The 18,996-nt window shown below is 47.5% G+C and overlaps 1 protein-coding gene across 7 annotated transcripts in view; it reads left to right on the top strand.

Annotated features, from left to right (window-relative positions):
- Positions 1–18,006, top strand: part of BCL9 (BCL9 transcription coactivator) — a 61,692-nt gene extending 43,686 nt beyond the window's left edge. For 4 of the 7 annotated variants that reach the window (XM_031045013.2, XM_034073149.1, XM_034073153.1 and 1 more), the window contains exons 2-9: positions 2,751–2,833; positions 5,791–6,096; positions 7,688–8,004; positions 8,900–9,089; positions 9,574–9,673; positions 10,101–12,330; positions 14,200–14,460; positions 15,784–17,051. In XM_031045013.2, coding sequence (XP_030900873.2) covers positions 6,044–6,096; positions 7,688–8,004; positions 8,900–9,089; positions 9,574–9,673; positions 10,101–12,330; positions 14,200–14,460; positions 15,784–16,901 — 4,269 coding nt within the window. In that variant the 5' untranslated portion in view covers positions 2,751–2,833; positions 5,791–6,043 and the 3' untranslated portion in view covers positions 16,902–17,051. Of the gene's footprint in view, positions 1–1,347; positions 2,834–5,790; positions 6,097–7,687; positions 8,005–8,899; positions 9,090–9,573; positions 9,674–10,100; positions 12,331–14,199; positions 14,461–15,783 lie in introns of those variants that run through there. The other 3 variants (XM_031045015.2, XM_005144480.3, XM_031045014.2) reach the window with 3 other exon arrangements.
- Positions 18,007–18,996: the final 990 nt, after the last annotated feature.

Consider the following 18,996-nt stretch of genomic DNA (forward strand, 5'->3'; position numbering starts at 1 on the left):
TTGAGGTGTGCTGAATGTAGTGGAGTCACCTTTTCCCAGTGCAGCTGTTCTTCCTTTTACATGGTTGAATAAGGGTCGGAGAAATAGGATGTACCCTTCCCAGTAAAACTGCACTGAAGGAGCTTGTGGGCTAATTCACTGCCTTGCCCCACCCCTTGGGTCACACAGGGAATCCATTCCTGGATGCACATGCAAGGATTGGCTTCAGGATGAGCTCTTGTTCAAACAGCTCCTGGTGCTGGTTCTGCTGTGACTGGTCCCTCTGGAAGCTGCTGCTCTTCCCAGAGCAGTCTCTTACTCCACTGTCTCCTTCCTTGCCCATTCCACTGTCACAGCTACAAGTCAGGGTGCTGGCTCAGCTTGTGTTCAGTTGTTTATTTTCTGTAGCAGCAGGTCTCTAGTCTGTTTTCTTTTTCCATGCTGGTTCTGGGCTCTCACCATCCTCAGTCCAGCACATACGGACAGTCTCAGGCCACAGGGGGGTTAAAAAGAAGCATCCTCTTTGTCAGACACAGAGAAAAAGGTTTCTCGCCTTTAATGCTTCATGTCACAGTAAGGCCACAAGTTCAGTACTTTTATCTACTTGGTATGCCTTTATTTCATCTCTTCATGTTCTCCTTCTCAAAGAGGAAGAAAAGACTGAAGTGCTTCAGTGGTAACTGCAACTGTTCCTGTTGAAGCAGTCGTAATGCTGTATGCCTCCAAGTACCTGAGCACTTGTCACTATCCAGCTTTTGCAATTTAAGGACATAAAGTAGGAATAAGCTAGTCTGGATGGATTTTTTCCCCTTCCGTTAGCAATACGATAATGGGTGGCTACTTCATAGAAGTACAGGGATAGTTTGTGAATACTTTACCAACAGGTAAACTAAGATGTGTGTTTGTGTCTTGTTAATTTGTGGTAGTAGCTGCTTATGTGCATGTTTCCACCTTTTTGCTTTTCAAATTCCCTCTGAAACTGTCTTGTGCCAGCTGTGAGATAAGGCTGTGCAGGTGAGCAGCAGAGATGGTAAACTAGAGGGTGGAATTAGGCTGCAGTAACTGTCTGGCCTTAAAAATGGATTGTGTCTGATCGTTTGTGTCCTTGCAGTCCTGAGCTATGGTCTGTGAGGCTGCCCTGCTCGGGTCTCTGCCAGGGTGGATTTGAATGTTCCAAGCTCTGACCGTTGGCTGTGGTAGATTCTCTCCATCCTGGTGTTCACATGTTTTCCCTTTCAAGGGAAAAGGTGATTTCTGTTGCTGCTTTGATAGAGGTGTGTCAGTACTGGCATGGCTTAGCCTGTATTGTTTGGTTGGGTGGGGTGGGAGAAAGAGGAGAGGAGATACAAGTGGGTAATTTGGTTCAGGGATGATTGTGCTGCTGTGGTAGGTTTTACTGGATGAAGCAGCTTGTTACCATAGGTGTTTGTTTCAGCTTCTGTCTGCAGGTGTGACTTGGCTAGATAAGGATGCTCTATCGTGATGATTTCATTGTTTGATTTGGCTGGACTGGGTGGAGAATGTAGTTGCATTGTTTGGGGCTGGCTTTGTAGTTTGATTTTGTTGAAGTGGATTACATGGCAGTGCATTGCTACATTATTAGGTGAAGCTGCAGTAGATAGTAGTTGGAGGATGTTGAAGAGAATATGCCCAGGGTTTCACAATGTGTAACTAATTGAGCATCGCAACAGCTCCAGTGTTCCTGCTGGAAGATCTGGTCAGCAGAATGTGTCGGGATTACACAGTAGACCTCTGGTAGTGATTTCAGTTTGCAGTTCTTTAACTGCAAGGCTGGCTGTGCTGTGTAAATAGCTGAGAGTGCTCCATAAGACCACGATGGCTCCAGCAGTGTGAACCTTGTCTGCATTCATACTGTTCTTGCAGGCTTTCCAGTGTTCACAGTGGGTGAGGTTGAAGCTGGCAGGTAGCTGCTCTCTGTCTTTACTGACCTCAAATTTACCATTGAGCCATTCCTCAGAGTACATGTTTCCTTGTATTACTGAACTTGCACTTAAACCTGCTTTAACGTGTGAGTGAGCATTGATGCAGGGCTGTCTCCACCTCTGAAAGTTTGGTTCATCAGTTCCTGGGCTATGGACTCTCTTGGCCTTATAGGAAATAACCATAGTGCAAGGTGGGGTTAACCTCTCTCTCGTAAGCAAACTGTCAGTATGTCTTACTCTGGAAGGTCTGCAGTTGGATTACCTTCTCCCTGTGGTGTAGCACAATGATGTGAAGTAGGAGCTGCCAGAACAGTAGTGCTTCTTCTTTCCAAAAGCTGCCTGGTTTTTCTGTAGATGTGGCTTTACCTGATACTTGATGTTTTTATTTATGCATTGTCTGGCTGTGGAGGAGGTTACATATATGAAGTGCAGGGTTTTGGTAGATGTTGCTGGGCACAGTGAGGGGAAGGTGAGCCTTTGAAGAGAGATGGGTACAGAGAAGCGGAGGTTACATGCCCAAACTTTGTGCCAGCTTCTCTAAGAACAGATGAGCTCATGGGAATCCAGCTAGCTCAGCTGTGGGAGCACTGAAGCAGATCTGACCTATTTCCCCTCCATATGCAGCATCCATCTTCAGATTCTTCCCATTTGATGGTGGCTTTTTTGGTACTGACAAATCTTGACAGTCTGAGCAGAGGCTTCTTGTTGCCAGTGGCTCAGAGCAGGTTTTGATTCCTGTGCTCCTGTTACTGGATTCATGGGAGGGATGCACAGTTTGGGTGTGCATTCTTGTTGGTGAAACTCTTCCTCTCTCTCTCCTTTCCCCAGGTGATAATTTCTTGTGAGACGAGTGATTCGCAACTCATGGCCTCCAGAATGAGTACTGCTGTGTCGTGACACCAGGGGTCTTGGTAAGCTACTTGTTGGAAAGGGGAGCACCTAGCATATCTCCACAAATGCAGGTCCATCTCTTTTTGTCTCTGCTGTTGAGCTTTGAAGTAATTTTAAGCCATCCAAATTGTAAACTGCAACCAAGTGGGGTGAGGCTGCTTTTCACCTGTTCTCACCTCCTCCTTTCAGCTTGCAGTGGCACTGATGTGGTTACATGAGCAACCAGATCAGGGAACTAATTCAGCTGAATAGAGATTTCTGCTGTTGCCCTTGGATTAATTCCCATTCAGATCTTTTGCTGATGTGGTCAGTAGAGAGGCGGTGAGAATGAGTAGCCAGTGGAACCATCCCCTTTCCCTGCAGCCATTGCCTGTTGCCTGGCATACCTTAAAGCAATCCTGAAAATACAGCCTTAGATGTAGCTTGCCAAAATATCTTGAAAAGCTGCTTTACCATTCACAGTGACCCTACCTCTATAATTTCAGAGCAATGATAAAGGCTTTGCTATGGCAGGCAGACTGCAGCTGCAAAAATACATTTCTCTAGAGCTTTTCCATTATTGAACCCTAGATTCCCAGACATACATATGTTAGAAGTGCATTTAGAAAAATCATGAGGAATTCCATTTCACATGATAAAAGATGGTACATTCCCAGTGTGCAGAAATGAGAAGCTGAGGAAGTTGAGTTGCCATTTTCCCACCAATGAGTATATTGATGTATCCTTTATATCCCTGTCTGGTAAGAAGAACTTTAAACTGAGACTGGAAAATACAGTACATCACTTCTAATAGATGGAATATACATGTATTAGGGTAATAAAAAAGTAGGGCTAAAAAATCTGGAACTTTTTCCTCCATGCTTTGAAGTACTTGAAAGTTCAGTGATGTCAGAAATACTGTGCAGCCAGTGTGATCCTGATTTTGTTCATCATGTTTTCTTACTGCACTGTGCAAGGCTGGGAGTCTCAAAAACTTCTCATCTTGTAATAAAAAGTAACATGATAACACATAGATACCAAAAGTGGAAAAGGAGGGGATGAAAGGCTAGAATATGTAAGTTCATCAGAGGCATCTGCATCCCACTTTTAGTATTGATCTCTGCTCACTTTAATGCTATTATTCCCTTTTTATTTTTAACATTAAATTCACCATATTTTCAGTCATACACTTCACCTTAAGTGAGGACCCCTAAGTGTCACTGAGTTCCACTGACTTTTACAGATAAATGAATCTCTTTTGAAAAGTGGAGTTAGATGCTGTTGATGTTACGGTTTTGTTGTCAAAACATACATAGGAGTAAAATTTGCATGCAAAGATGGTACTATTTAGATATTTGTGAAGATGTGCTCTCTTGTCTTTAATGTATCTTCATAGCACCAGCTCTAGTTACAGCATGATAATAGTAACAGTAGTAATAGAGTAAGTCCAACATTGTTCTCAAAATCAGAGGGATAACCATCTGATAGCCCCACAGAGGTATGTGGATCCGGTGGAGTTAATCTGATTGTGCCTAATAGGAGGTATTAAAAATGAGACCTTTATTGCAGAAGCATTTCCCACATGAATGAGTTTGTGGCGCACAGTGGAAGTGAGAAGAGGGAGCAGGGTTATTTCTCTGGCTCAAGAAGGAGGCATGTGGTCTAGAGGAGACTTCTTGGAGATGATGCAGAGCTGCAGTATGGAGCACTATCATGTTAAAGTGCAGCAAAGTCACTAAAAGGTCTAATGGCACATCTCACAACAATATAAATGTGGAACTGGAAAATCATGGTGCTCAATGCTGTAAGTTAGTGATAGATCTCCTTGAACAGAGGTAGTCATCTGTGCTTATGTTTCTTAATCCTTTGTGTCAGCACATAAGCCAATTTTTGTTTTCTAAATGCAGTTTGCACAGCAGTTTCTTCATAAAATTCAAGACACCCCCAGACTGGTGAGATTTATTTTGTTTCATTTGATACACACAGGTAGAAACTGGTGCTTTGGTGCGGAGAAGGCGTATTGGGAATATTTACAGTTGAATAATATTTAACCAATAATGCTTAATGCATTAACAATAAATCTTGGTTAGATTCTAAATTAAGTGATTTGCATCTGAGTAGGTGAGATGAACAGGAGAGGTTTTGTTGAAACATAAACAAGACAGAAATTTGTTCCAAAATAATTTAACCCAAAGGACATACAGTGATGTTCAATAGTTTCCTCCTCCAGAAACTGTTCCCTTATTGCATGGGTTATGCATATTGGTTGCTAGAAAGAAGCTGAAAAAATGGCTTATTTTTAGGTGGTGTTGGTTGGTTTTGTTCTTCTCTTAAATCCTCAATATCTGTATAGTGCTACTGAGCAAATTTAGAGGGGTAGTTGTCTAGTGCTCCTTTGGCCTTTCTGATAGAGATGATGAGTGACTGACTAACCTCTGATACTTTTGGAGTGATCACAACATAGCTGGTTGCTTACAGGTGGTCAGGAAGGCATTTTGGTTTATTTCCCTCCCTTTGTGCAAGCCTTGGCACACATCTTTGAATGTATGTCTAGTTATATTGGGCCAGGGAGACAAAAGATTTGAGCAGAGTTTATGTTCTTAAGAAGTATCAGATTACAGCCATTCACAAGGGAATTCTGGATAGCTAAATCATGTTGGGATTTGTAATTTGGGCTTCCTACTGACTTGCTATGAGGTGTCTTCAAGCTGAGCACAGATGTGGAATCAAAATGTCCAGGTACAAGGTCCTTCCCTGTTTTGTTGACTCCAGAATTACTTGGTTTGGGTGAAGGGAAGATGGCCTCACTGGCTGTAAACTGAATGACCAGCCAGGGCTGCCCCTGGTTTGATATACACAGCTGTACTGAGCTATCTGAAAGCTCTTCTCCTGTCTTCTCAGTAATGGGGGAAGAATTGCCGTTTACTGCTTCATACCAGACACATCTGCAGGGAGAAGTTCCTCACTGGTTTTCTGTTCTTGTGGGGTGGTTTAACAGTGTGCCCTGGAGATGCGAGACTTCCCCTGGGCAGCAGGAGGCATACGTCTAGAGAATGCTGGAGCTGCAGGAGGGAAGCGCCCAGTGCAAAACCAGAGAGGAGCAAAGAGAAAAAAGGCAAGCAGAGAGCCAGCATTGAGAGAAGCGGGTGGCAGAAAGTGCTGCAACGCTGCCTCTGGCAGCACGCTCCCAGAAGAACTCTGCGAGAGCCCATCTGCATGCGTGTGAGACTGTGAGCTCAGGATTCCTGTCAATGCATTCCAGTAACCCCAAAGTGAGGAATTCCCCATCAGGCAACACACAGAGGTAAGGAGAGGAGTCTGCAGTCAGCTGCTCTGGATTTGTATGTGATGCTGCCCTTACTCTGCTGCAGGATTAGCCAAGTGCTGTTGTGTCTGTCTTACTGGTCCTTCTTTGTGCTCCCATTCGGCTTACCTGTGCACTGCCTGCACAGTTCTGATGGCTTCCATGTTTGCTAGGCTCAGGGTGAGCTGAAAGCTGTAAACACATAAGGTGCAGGTTCTCCATTCTGTGCCCCCTCCTCTCTCCCTAACCCTATTCAGGTATCTGAATAGGCTGTGGGAGAGTACATATGCTGTTCTGTCTGGAGTTTTGGGTGTTTTTTTTTTTTCTTCCCCCTCTTCTAATTACGTGTTTTCCCAAGGGGTATCTGGGCAGCCACAGGTCTTTCTGTCTGCACTTTCACACAAAATGCTTCCTCCGTATTATTGACCTGAACAGCCTGGGAAGCTGATCAGCTGTGCACTGAGATCCTCTGCATCATTCACCTGCTAGTGCATCAGGTCAGCATCTCTCCTCTGCTAATTTGGAATGGGAAGAATATGGAAGTGAAGCAGTGCCCAGGGACTTAGGATGGTGTGATTGACAGCATTCTGGAGTTTGATTATTTACTCCTAGGGGTCGTCTGGTTCTTGAGAGAATAATTCGGAGGGAATGTCGCTGAATCAGATATGTGTCCAAAGGAGAAAATGACTTGTGGGAGTCCCATGATGAGATGCTAGTGCCTGTTGGAAGTGATAGTGATGATGGGAAAACACAATGCAGAAGATCCAATAGCAGTGGAGTAAGTGGAGGCTGAGGAGGGTGTGGCTAATATGTGTGTAAAACCCAGAGAAGCAAAGTATTTTTTTGGATGCAGTTTGCTGAATGGAAGAGAGGAGGAAAGACTCCAAACCTTCTTTGGCAAATTAAAGAAGCTTCATCTGCCCCATTCTGCAGGAGTGTGCAGGGAGATAGTATCCTTCTCTTTCCTTATTCAGAGGCAGGTTGTAGCTGGTTTAATTGTTTTCATGGTCAGAGGTTTGTGTTTTCCTGGCAGCTCCTGCCAGTATATGACAAATGTTGCAGTAATGCTTGGTTTTCTTTGTGTTCCCTGTAGAACTGGATAAGGAGGTGCAAGGTGGGGAGGAGGGAGATGTTAGGGTCTGCTGTCATCAGAGCTGCAGTGTGCAGTTGGGATCCAGGAGAGTGACAAGGGTGAACTTTATTGTGCCTTGTTTGTTTACTCTGAGCTGGTCTTGGTGTGAGGTGCTTCTCTGTGCACATAGAAACCGTTGTCTTTATTGACAGAAGCCCTGGGGGTAGGTCCTCATGTGACAGCAGTTCCTGGGATCTGGCAGGTCTGTAGCTTGCCCTGGTGCCTTCTTGAGCAGTGAGGTCCCATCTTGGATAATAACCCTTTCAGGACATGTTCAAAAAAGCACATGCATGACTCGAAGTTTGCAGGCATTTTTTATTTGTCAGCAATTGCCTTAGCTTGCAAAGAAGGTGGCAGTGGTTCTTTCTGCCTCTCTAATCTGTTCCTATAGGGTGGAATAAATCAGTGGTGTGATTTGTCACTATTTGTTTCCTTTTTCTTCCTTTGCTCTGTCCCCAGTAGCCCCAAATCAAAGCAGGAGGTGATGGTCCGTCCCCCTACAGTGATGTCCCCGTCTGGCAACCCCCAGCTGGATTCCAAATTTTCCAACCAGGGCAAACAAGGGGGCTCAACCAGCCAATCCCAGCCCTCTCCCTGTGACCCCAAAAGTGGAGGTCACCCCCCCAAAGTGCTCCCTGGCCCAGGTGGTAGCATGGGGCTGAAGAATGGGGCTGGAAATGGTGCCAAGGGGAAGGGGAAGAGAGAGAGGAGCATTTCAGCAGACTCCTTTGAACAGAGAGAAGCTGGGACTCCCAATGACGACCCTGAAATCAAAGGTATGTTTGTTAGGATCCATGTGCAAGTGCAGACAATTAGTCAGAGTCCTCTGAGATGCAGAATTGCTATGAAGTGTTAGAGAAACATTTATTTGTGTGCAGTTTGCTAAGTTCCAGCCAGTGAAGTCTGAAGGTCTCAAGAGCAGGCAAGGGGAAGAGGTTGCCATAGCTGGTGTTGGTAAATATCCTGCTCATACTCAGTTAAAGTGCAGACCTGAATCTGGTGGGAAAGTTCCTTTGTAACTTTGAAACTCCTCCAGAGAATTTGAAAGTACAAGTGAAACCTGTTGGTTTCCTTCTGGCCTTTGGCCTTTCAGGAACTGCTCTGTTGTAACTGGGATTTTGAACAATATGCAAGCCTGTTTTGTCAACACACGTACATAACCTGTAGCACCCTTACTGGTAACACAAGCCAGAGGGTTAGGATTTCTGTAGTCTGTTCCTGGCTCCGCCATTGCCTCTGTAAGGCAGTGCAAAACCAGACTAGATGTGCAGTTGTCCATGTTTCCTTTGTCCATTTGCTAGATCCTCTGGCTAACGTGGCTGGGGGGGAGGGGGGGTGTTGGAGTTTCACAGAGTGGTCTCCAGACATTTGTTCATTTTGGTGTGTGGTTTTTCTTCTGACCTGTGTGGCCATTGAAGAGTTAAAGGGGGTCAGCTCTGGGAACCGCCACTTTCCTTGGAAAGGGACAAGATGAACTTTCTCCCAGTGGTGTCTGAAGGGCAGCATGGCATTAGAGGCAATATGCCTAGTGTAATAGAATTGCCTTTAATGATGCTTGAGGGAGAAGCAGGAAGTTTCAGAGGAGGAAAAGTTCTCATCAGTTTCCAGAAATGGTTTCCATAAAGCTCCCAAGGTAGTGATTCTCTTCTTTTCCTCTTTCTCCTCTTCCAGACTGCAATTCTGCTGATCATGTGAAATCCCAGGAGTCTCAGCACACACCACACTCCATGACACCTTCAAACACTTCAGCCCCAAGGTCTTCCACACCTTCCCATGGCCTGGCTGCCACTTTGGAGCCAGCAAGTGGGCAGAAGACTCCATCCAAAGTGGTTTATGTCTTTTCTACTGAGATGGCCAACAAGTAAGTAGGTAGAAGCTTGAATGTCCTCAGGGAGTGGGACTTACTTTTGTGCTCCCTTTTGAAGAGATTCTCAAGTGCCCTTTCTCCGTCAAGTGCATTCCTGTAGCAAAAAGTCATTACTTGTTTTGGGGATCCTGAAGGGGCTGGAGTGGAGACTCACCACATCTTGCTCTCTGAGAAATGATTATTTATTCCTCTGAGGTGTGGTTTGCTTTTTTGGGTTTTGTGTTTTTGGCAAGTGCTGATGGATACTATTTTGCAATCCATGCAGCGAGTAGCAGCCAGGATATCTTAAACTCAGACATGAATCCTGAATGCTGATGAGTTTGTAGATGTAAGCATTTTTCTTTTGCTACTCATCTAGAGTGAAATACGTGTGGTTAAGTCTTTCTCCCCTCTGCCAGCTAAAGGATAGAAAGGAGGATGGTTAAGAAAAATTGCTTCTCGGCTTCAACTGGGTATGTGTGTGTGTCTGTTTTTGCAGGGCTGCAGAAGCTGTGCTGAAGGGACAGGTGGAAACTATTGTGTCCTTTCATATCCAGAACATCTCAAACAGCAAGGCGGAACGAAACACTGTACCCTTGGTAGGGAATACCTGCATGTGGGTGGGAAAGGAAATGGTAAATGTGCCTGATTCTGAGAGATGGGTGATTTCTTACACTCTGAAACAAGATTTAGGGTGGGAAAGAGAGAGACAGTTGTTGTTCTAACCTTCTTCAAATAAATGTCTTGGATCATCAAAGAAAAGCTTGAGTCTTGCAGTATTTGGGTAGTATATATCCAACCTATTGCTCATGCAAAGCTAGCACAGAAGCAAGAGGCACCTACTATAATGCCTGAGCAAAATAGGTTTCTGCATGGCCAAGATGCTGCTCTGTAAATCGCTGCATGCAGGCTCCCCTTCCTTGCAAGGTGTGGGCTGGTGGGGTTGAGACAGGATGTTCTGTTTGCACTGCTGCTTATGTGACATGGTTGTAAGAGCATGTGACAGCATGTGGCTTTCTCTTGCAGAACCCCCAGATCACTGCACTTCGGACTGAACCCAAGCCCCTGCCGCAGGCCCAGCCTCCTGCTGCCCAGGACCAGAACCCTCCCCAGAATGCCAAAATGCAGCCGACTCCACCCTTGTCAGCACCTGTATCCAAATCCACTGGCCCCCCGTGTCCCATAGATCAGGACAGTCCGAGCGTTGAAAGCAAAGTGATGTCTGTGGGCAGCCCTGCCAACTCTACCCCATTGCAGACAGAAGGATTTGGACAGAGTTCGACCCCCAATAATCGGGCAGTCAGCCCAGTTTCCCAAGGTAGCAATAGCTCCACTGCAGATCCCAAAGGTCCTCCGCAGCAGGTGTCTGGTGGGGACCCATCCAGTTTGGGTGAGAATCCAGATGGACTTTCACAGGAGCAGCTGGAGCATCGAGAGCGCTCGTTGCAGACTCTGAGAGATATACAGCGCATGCTCTTCCCCGATGAGAAAGAGTTTGCAGGAGGGCAAAGTGGGGGGCCACCTCCAAATGCTGGGGTGCTGGATGGTCCCCAAAAGAAACCTGAAGGGCCGATACAGGCTATGATGGCTCAATCCCAAAGTTTAGGCAAAGGTTCAGGGTCTCGGACAGATGGAGGGCCCTCATTTGGCCCTCAAGGACACAGGGACATGCCTTTTTCCCCAGATGAAATGGGGCCACCACCAATGACCTCCCAGTCAGGACCTATAGGCCCAGACCACCTGGACCACATGACTCCTGAGCAAGTGGCCTGGCTCAAGCTGCAGCAGGAGTTCTATGAAGAGAAGAGAAGGAAGCAGGAGCAGGTGGTGGTGCAGCAGTGTTCGCTGCAGGACATGATGGTCCATCAGCATGGGCCACGTGGAGTGGTCCGAGGCCCTCCTCCTCCCTACCAGATGACCCCTGGGGAGGGCTGGGGACCTGGGGGTCCAGAGCCCTTCCCTGAAGGCATGAACATGTCGCACTCTCTGCCCCCCCGGGGCATGGCCCCACATCCCAACGTGCCTGGGAGCCAGATGCGCCTGCCTGGTTTTGCAGGAATGATGAACCCTGACATGGAGGGCCCCAGTGTCCCGAATCCTGCCTCACGGCCTGGGCTTTCGGGAGTTAGTTGGCCAGATGATGTGCCAAAAATCCCAGATGGCCGAAACTTCCCTCCTGGACAGGGTGTCTTCAGCGGCCCTGGCCGAGGGGAGCGGTTCCCCAACCCACAAGGTCTGCCTGAAGAGCTGTATCAGCAGCAGCTGGCTGAGAAGCAGATGGGCCTCCCTCCTGGCCTGAACATGGAAAGCATCAGGCCCGGCATGGAGATAAACAGAATGATGCCCTCCCAGAGACACATGGAGCCTGGGAACAATCCCATCTTCCCTCGCATGCCAGTGGAAGGGCCGATGAGCCCCTCTAGGGGGGACTTCCCAAAAGGAATACCCCCACAAATGGCCTCTGGCAGGGAGCTGGAGTTCGGGATGGGCCCTGGCAGCATGAAGGGGGACATGGGCATGAGTGTCAGCATGGGCTCCAATCCGCCCCTGGTCCCTCAGAAGCTGAGGGAGGCAGGAGTCGTGCCGGAAGAGATGATGAAACTGCGCCCCGTTGTGCCGGAGATGCTCTCCTCTCAGCAGAAAATGGTGCCGCTGCCGTTCGGAGAGCACCCGCAGCAAGAGTATGGCATGGGTCCCCGGCCTTTCCTCCCCATGTCTCAGGGCCCAGGAGTTGGTCTCCGAAATCTCAGAGAACAGATTGGGCCTGACCAAAGGACTAACAACCGGCTCAGCCACATGCCGCCACTACCTCTCAATCCCACCAGTAACCCTAATAGCCTCAACACTGCTCCGCCTGTGCAGCGCAGCCTAGGCCGCAAGCCCTTGGATATCTCTGCAGCCGGTCAGGTGCATTCGCCAGGAATCAACCCTCTCAAGTCCCCCACGATGCGCCAGGTCCAGTCTCCCATGATGGGGTCTCCCTCGGGGAACCTCAAGTCCCCTCAGACGCCCTCCCAGCTGGCAGGAATGCTCGCAGGCCCCACTGCTGCAGCTGCCGCTGCCTCCATTAAGTCCCCCCCTGTCTTGGGGTCTGCTGCTGCTTCTCCTGTCCACCTCAAGTCTCCGTCTCTCCCTGCACCTTCTCCTGGATGGACTTCATCTCCAAAGCCTCCTTTGCAGAGCCCTGGGATTCCCCCGAACCACAAGGCGTCTCTCACCATGTCCTCTCCAGCCATGCTGGGGAACGTGGAGTCAGGTGAGTGACCTCTGAGAACAGATTCGGCTCTTTGGTTTGTGTTGGGTCACCCTGAGGTGTGCAGCAAGGTGGGGGAGGAAGGTTTTTGCAGGGTGGCAGAAGCTAGACAGCGTTTTGCCTATCTGAAGGGGAGGCTGTGCTGCGGGTCTGGTGGGTGGCTATGCAAGTGGAGTGCAAGTGCTTCTCCTCCTCCTCCTTCCTTGTATTTGTGGGTTTGCTCAAGTGTGTCTCCACTTGGAGGACATGAAAGTGAAAGGGTGGGGTCAAGAAGTGTGAAAATATGCTGGGTGTTGGTAGGAGAAATCTCTCCTTGGCGGGGTTTATGGCCATTCTGCCATAGCTCCTGGTGATCCCAGCTGTGTGGAGAAGGTCCTGCTGATGTTAGGAAAGCACTTCCAAGGTAAAAGGCTCCTCCCACAAAGACTGTGCTGGGCATAGTTAGCCAGTATGTACTGAGGTATGGTTCAGGTATGGTAAGTGCTTTCTACGTGTACCACCACAGACAGAGAGCTCTTCCTAACATTTGTTCAGGCTTCAACCATTTTGGAGAGTGCTAACCACCACTTCATGGAGCACCTGGTGGCGTGTTGGAGCTGTGCCGTGCCTAGGATGTCGGTGTGCAGATGCTGGCACTGCCTTGCCTGCTCCTGAACATCTCTGGGCTGCTGGCCACTGTTCCCCCTCCCACACCCTCCGGGACAGGCTCTCCTGGGAGCCCTCCCCTCCGCCCACCTCTCGGTCCAGTCCAGGCTCCCAGCACCGCAGGCCGAGCTGGATGCCGGCTGCGGAGCCCTTTGCCCACGTTGCCCTCTAGTGCCTCTCCCGGTAACAGCGCGGCGGCTTTCGGGACGTGCCTGCCGGGCACGGGGGTCGGCGGTGGCCGGGTCTCTGCTCGGGAACGGAGCCTGGATGTTGGTGTCTGTCATGGCTGCTGAAGCCGTGCCCGGTGTGAGCCCCAGAACCTATGAACCAGAACCGAGTGCTTTTAGGCCATGCCTGATGATGTGCTTAATGAGTCCTTTCAGGTGTAGTTCTTCAAAGGCATAAATGCTCTGGCATTGAAAGGTTTCTATATTCTCTATTCTCCTTTCTTTTTTTTTGTTGGGGGGTGGGTGCTGAGGAATGCTCAGTTCATTTTCAGTGACAGTACAGCGTCAGTTTAGCATCTTCCATTCATGTGTGGTCTGGATGGCATGAAGCTTATCGGTGAAGGACAAAGGGGACTGGAACTGCAGTTATTTCTGTTTATTGGGAGACTAAATGAATATGTTAAGCTAAAAGGTGCAGAGAATGCTTGTTTCACTGCTATAAGCAGTAAATATGTATATATGAAATCTGAAATAAAACATAAACAGGGATTTTTACTTGTAGCTACAGGTACAGCTTGTCAGAAATCTGCTCACATGTCTCAGCATAGTATCTGCTACAGCTTTTATTATGCTGTGTCTTTTGTTCTGGTTTGATGCCTCCTAAAGAAAAAAGGGAGTTACAGTTGGCATTTGGTGTATGTAGGAACAGTATTGTAGATTTTGATTTTTATGGCTGGACCTGGTACCTAAGTCTGTCTTGAGTGTATGACAGTTGAACAGTACAATTTTCAGATTTACCTGAGAATTCTTCATGTAATTTTGTAGAGGCTCAGGATAGTTCCAGTAGAAGTGCAGAATCTGGGATAACAGATGTTAACCATCTTGACAAACAGGCTTATTTTTCTGGTTACCTTTCACAAGCACTGACTGTGTTAGTCACATGGTCTCTTGCAGTAAAAAGGATTTCTAGTTTTTGAGATGTGTAAGAGAAAAGAGTGGGTTTAAGGGGGGAAAAATGGTAAGAAGGAAAAAAACATTAGTCTTTTCTTTCCTCCCTAAGGTGGCCCACCTCCTTCCACAGCCAGCCAGTCTGCTCCTGTGACTCTCCCTGGAAACCTTCCCTCTAGCAGTCCTTACACAATGCCTCCAGAGCCAACCCTCTCCCAGAATCCCCTCTCCATAATGATGTCCAGGATGTCCAAATTTGCCATGCCCAGCTCTACTCCACTTTATCATGATGCCATCAAAACTGTGGCCAGCTCGGATGATGACTCCCCTCCAGCACGCTCCCCAAATTTGCCACCTATGAACAGCGTACCAGGTAAGAAACTCAAAGATACGTAAGCCCAAGCTATGAGGCAGTACAGTGAGGACGTCTGTATGGGGGCTTCCTCAAATGAAGATGATGAGATCTTTGTAGAATATGTAGCCATGGGTTAGTTTTGAGAAAGGCAGTTGCAGTTCTCTGAAGTGGGGTGACAGAAGTTCTCCTTCCAACTAGTTTTCTCTGTCCTTCAGAAAATGTGTAATGTGGAAAGCCATTCTGTATGGGAGAGACTTCACTCAGGCAGACTGGAATTACTTGTGTGAGTGAAGGCTGCTCGTGGGAGTAAGGATCAGCCTAGAGTGTGTTACAAAGGAAACCATTCTTCCCCTGTCTTAAGAGGCAGTGTCATAGAAGCTTCATAGTTTCTGGTGAAGCCATGAGAGCTTGTGCTTAATGACACTGCATCATCTGGTCTATTCTTGAGTTTTGTGGATTGCCTTTGTTACAGAAGAAGGTGTTAAGAGTGTTTTCTCAAAACATGGATCTTTTCATATAGGCAATGTGTAATGGCAGGTGACCTCAGCCAGGACTGAGGGGAAACTGCCCTAGTCCTTGCCTGAGAGAGTTAAAAGGAAAAGTAAAATAAAACATTGTCCTTTGGAGCTGCCTTGTGGGTAAGCATGTTCAGAGGAGAAATCCGATCCCTGCTGATAGCTTCATGTTTGTAGGGTACATATTAAATACAAAGTAAGCTGTAGCCCCTCTACCCAATGAATTGAAGTAGATTAAAGAGGGGATGAGTAGCTGTATCATGAGAGTGGCACTTGGTAATGAATTCTTGATGAGTTTACCTGTAGCTTTGCTGTGTGCTTCACGCAGTAGTGATCAGCGTGACTGGATATACCTGGGGAAGCTGCCTAATTGAATAAGTTCCTGATGACAGCTCATTAACCTCATTGATCGTTCCTCCTTGTCTTACATGGGTTACCTCATTTATCACTTCTGGAGTTTTGAAAGGACATTCAGTCACTTCCCAGTGGGCAAGCGTCCATATGCTGATAATCTGGCACAGACGTGTTTGTTATCTGCCTGCCTCATCTAGATGGCCAGGGAAGTTGTAAAAGTATGGATTGGACTGAGATCCTATTTACAGAGCAGGCTTTAGGCACTTCTTGCTTAGGGAGGCAGCTGTGCAGGTGGCATCAATTCTCTGGTTAAAATAACATTTTGCAGAGCCACTACTGATGTTTTTTTGCTAGCACTAATTTTTTGCTTATGTGTGTGTGTGCGGATTGGTAACTTTGCAGAAAGCTCGCTGGTAGCTTTATTGACTATTATTGGCTGTTCTCTAAATGTTATTCCTTATTTCTTCCCTAGGAATGGGCATTAATTCTCAGAATCCTCGAATTTCAGGTCCAAACCCAGTGGGTCCAATGCCAACCCTTAGCCCAATGGGAATGACCCAGCCTCTTTCCCATAACAACCAGATGCCCTCTCCAAATGCTATGGGACCCAATATACCTCCTCATGGGGTCCCTGTGGGACCTGGCCTGATGTCACACAACCCAATGATGGGGCACAGTTCCCAGGAGTCTCCAATGGTACCTCAAGGACGCCTGGGCTTCCCACAGGGGTTCCCTCCTGTACAGTCCCCTCCACAGCAGGTGCCATTTCCACACAACGGGCCCAGCGGTGGACAAGGCAACTTCCCAGCGGGAATGGGCTTCCATGGAGAAGGACCTCTGGGGCGTCCTACCAACTTGCCCCAAAGTTCGACAGATCCAGCACTTTGCAAGACTGGAGGCCCTGGTGGTCCAGACTCCTTCACAGTTCTTGGAAACAATATGCCTTCAGTTTTCACCGATCCAGAGCTGCAGGAGGTGATCCGTCCTGGAGCCACAGGAATACCTGAGTTTGACCTGTCCAGGATTATCCCATCAGAGAAGCCTAGCCAGACACTACAGTATTTCCCTCGTGGGGAGGTGCCAGGCCGCAAGCAGCCACAGGGTCCTGGGCCTGGCTTTTCTCACATGCAGGGGATGATAGGAGAGCAGACCCCGAGGATGGGACTAACGCTGCCTGGTATGGGAGGCCCTGGGCCAGTGGGAACTCCAGATATCCCTCTTGGGACGGCTCCATCCATGCCAGGTCATAACCCGATGAGGCCGCCTGCCTTCCTGCAGCAGGGCATGATGGGGCCACACCACCGCATGATGTCACCAGCACAGACGGCGATGCCTGGGCAGCCCGCACTCATGAGCAACCCTGTGGCCGCTGTGGGCATGATCCCTGGCAAGGACCGAGCCCCTGCGGGGCTGTACAGCCACCCGGGGCCTGTTGGGTCACCTGGCATGATGATGTCAATGCAGGGCATGATGGGACCCCAACAAAACATCATGATTCCCCCCCAGATGAGGCCCCGAGGTATGGCTGCTGACGTTGGCATGGGAGGATTTAGCCAAGGCCCTGGAAACCCAGGGAACATGATGTTTTGAGCTGCTACCATGAGACTGGATGTTCTGATCCTTGTCAAGATGAGATTCCAAGTCCTGAGGGCTTTTTTGGGAGCTTCAGGAGTACAGTTTGGCCATGCAATAGGTGAAAAGAGACCAGAGGACGCTTTGGGAAATCTCGAATGTATGGAATTACCTAAAAAAAAAAAGAAAAAAGAAAAAAAATCATTTTAACAGGTTGTTTTTTTTTTTGTTTGGGTTTTTTTAAGATTTATTTTTTAAAAATTATTTTTGTGGACTTGGGTATCCCGTGAGGCACCTGCTTTGAGAATCTGTAGCTGTACTTTGAGAATTGCCATTTGTCACAAGTTGCACCATTCTCTGTATGTTTACGTCCTTCGGACTGGCTTCTCCCAGGACTCTCGGTTATTTTTGGTTGTTTTTTTTTTGTGTACTGTACTATATTGTAAAAGGGATTTTAGCAGAGACTTTAGTCTTTGGGGTGAGAGGAGAATGGGATTCTAGGCTGTTTAGGTGGAGAATCCATCTTCAGAACTTCGGACTATTTTCCTTCAACTCCAGTGTATAGAAAAACCAAACTACGACCTCAGAGCAGAGTATTAATGAAAAGCACAAAAAAGGAACTTAAGTTCAGTGAGGGGAATCTTTTAAAAGAAATAAATAATAAGTTAAGGACATATTTTTCAAATTATGGTGTGCTGTCCAGCACCTTCTGTCTCTCCCTCCCACTCTTTATTAAATAGGCTTCTCTCTCTCTCCATCCCCCTTCTGTCTCCTCCTATGGCAGCTGCAATACATTGTGTTATTTTGGGGAGTCAATCTAGGAGAGCCTCTCCTCATGTGGGGACCCTTCCCACTTTTAGGAAGGGTCTGGACTTGGACACTGTTACATCCTACAGTAGTCTCTCTCACTGTTTCCTATTCTCCTTTTCTTAGAAACCCCAAGTGATTTTATTAATGTGGGAGTGGAACAGACACTAAAAGTTATCCAGGATTTTTTTTTCTGTGGTTATTTTTTTTCCTCCCCAGCGTAAAACGTTCTGTGTAACCTCCATTAAATTTGGTACAAAACCACTTGCCAGGGCTGTGGTGTCAGAAAAATAAAATATATTGTTTCTTACAAAAATGAACTGTCTTCTTTATCCATTCCACTTGTTTTTATGTATATCACACAGCTGGCCAGATGACTGCTCTTCTTTCTGATCACAGCCAGCCTAGAGGCCAGGTGGAGCAAGTTTTGGCAGCTCCTGAAAATGTGGTCTTGTGGGCAGTAGATGCTCCTTGTGAGGCACTTGTGTGTGCTTAATCCTGAACTGTGAGCTTGTTTTTCTTTGGAGAGAGGTCCTGTTTCAGAATGCCTCAGGGATGATACTTGCTGTCTATCTTCCTTAGCTTAGGGTCTCGGAATGGATGAAACTTGTCTCCATCACTTCCTCCTACTGAGTGTTTGCAGCACTACAAGGTACGGGTTTGATCTTTCCCAGAGTCTGGTGCTGTGCAGGACACTGGGGCTGTGTGTCCCTGTGGGAGCTTTGGGTTGGGTAGGGCCTCAGAGGCTGAGAGAGTGGGGATGAACTGAAATCACAAAGGTGAGAGAGATATCGCCAGTGAGCAGGTTTTTATGAGGACACCCCTGCTGGGTAAATTGTTGCTTTGCCACAGCTCTCACTGATCACTTCCTAATCTGTTGTCTTTTCAAACGTGCCTCTTGAGAGGATTTCAGCAAGAAGCTTTTACGGTTTTGTCTGTGAGGAGTGAAAGACTGTATGAAGAAACATGGACTGGGAGTTGAACCCCTCTCCTGGAGAAGACCAGGATGAGCCAACTGTGGATCTACAGGGCAGGGTGTGAGCTCTGTGGCTGGTTGTTCTCTGGTCCCCCAGTGCTGTATATGGAGTGTGTAATCTCTGTGCTTCCTTCCACTTACTGGTACTTGAAATGATTTCAATGAATAGTTTCCTCAGAGGGCTGGCTATTAGTGTGAAACTTCATGTGGAGAATGAATGCCTTTAATATGCTGGAATGCGAGAATTTTGCAGAATTAACTGATCCTTAACAGGTGGAAAAGGAATTGCTGTCGGTGGCTTACCCAAATTTCATTGGTAGTGTTACAAAG

Source organism: Melopsittacus undulatus, chromosome 2, assembly GCF_012275295.1.
Source record: "Melopsittacus undulatus isolate bMelUnd1 chromosome 2, bMelUnd1.mat.Z, whole genome shotgun sequence".
NCBI lineage: Eukaryota > Metazoa > Chordata > Aves > Psittaciformes > Psittaculidae > Melopsittacus > Melopsittacus undulatus.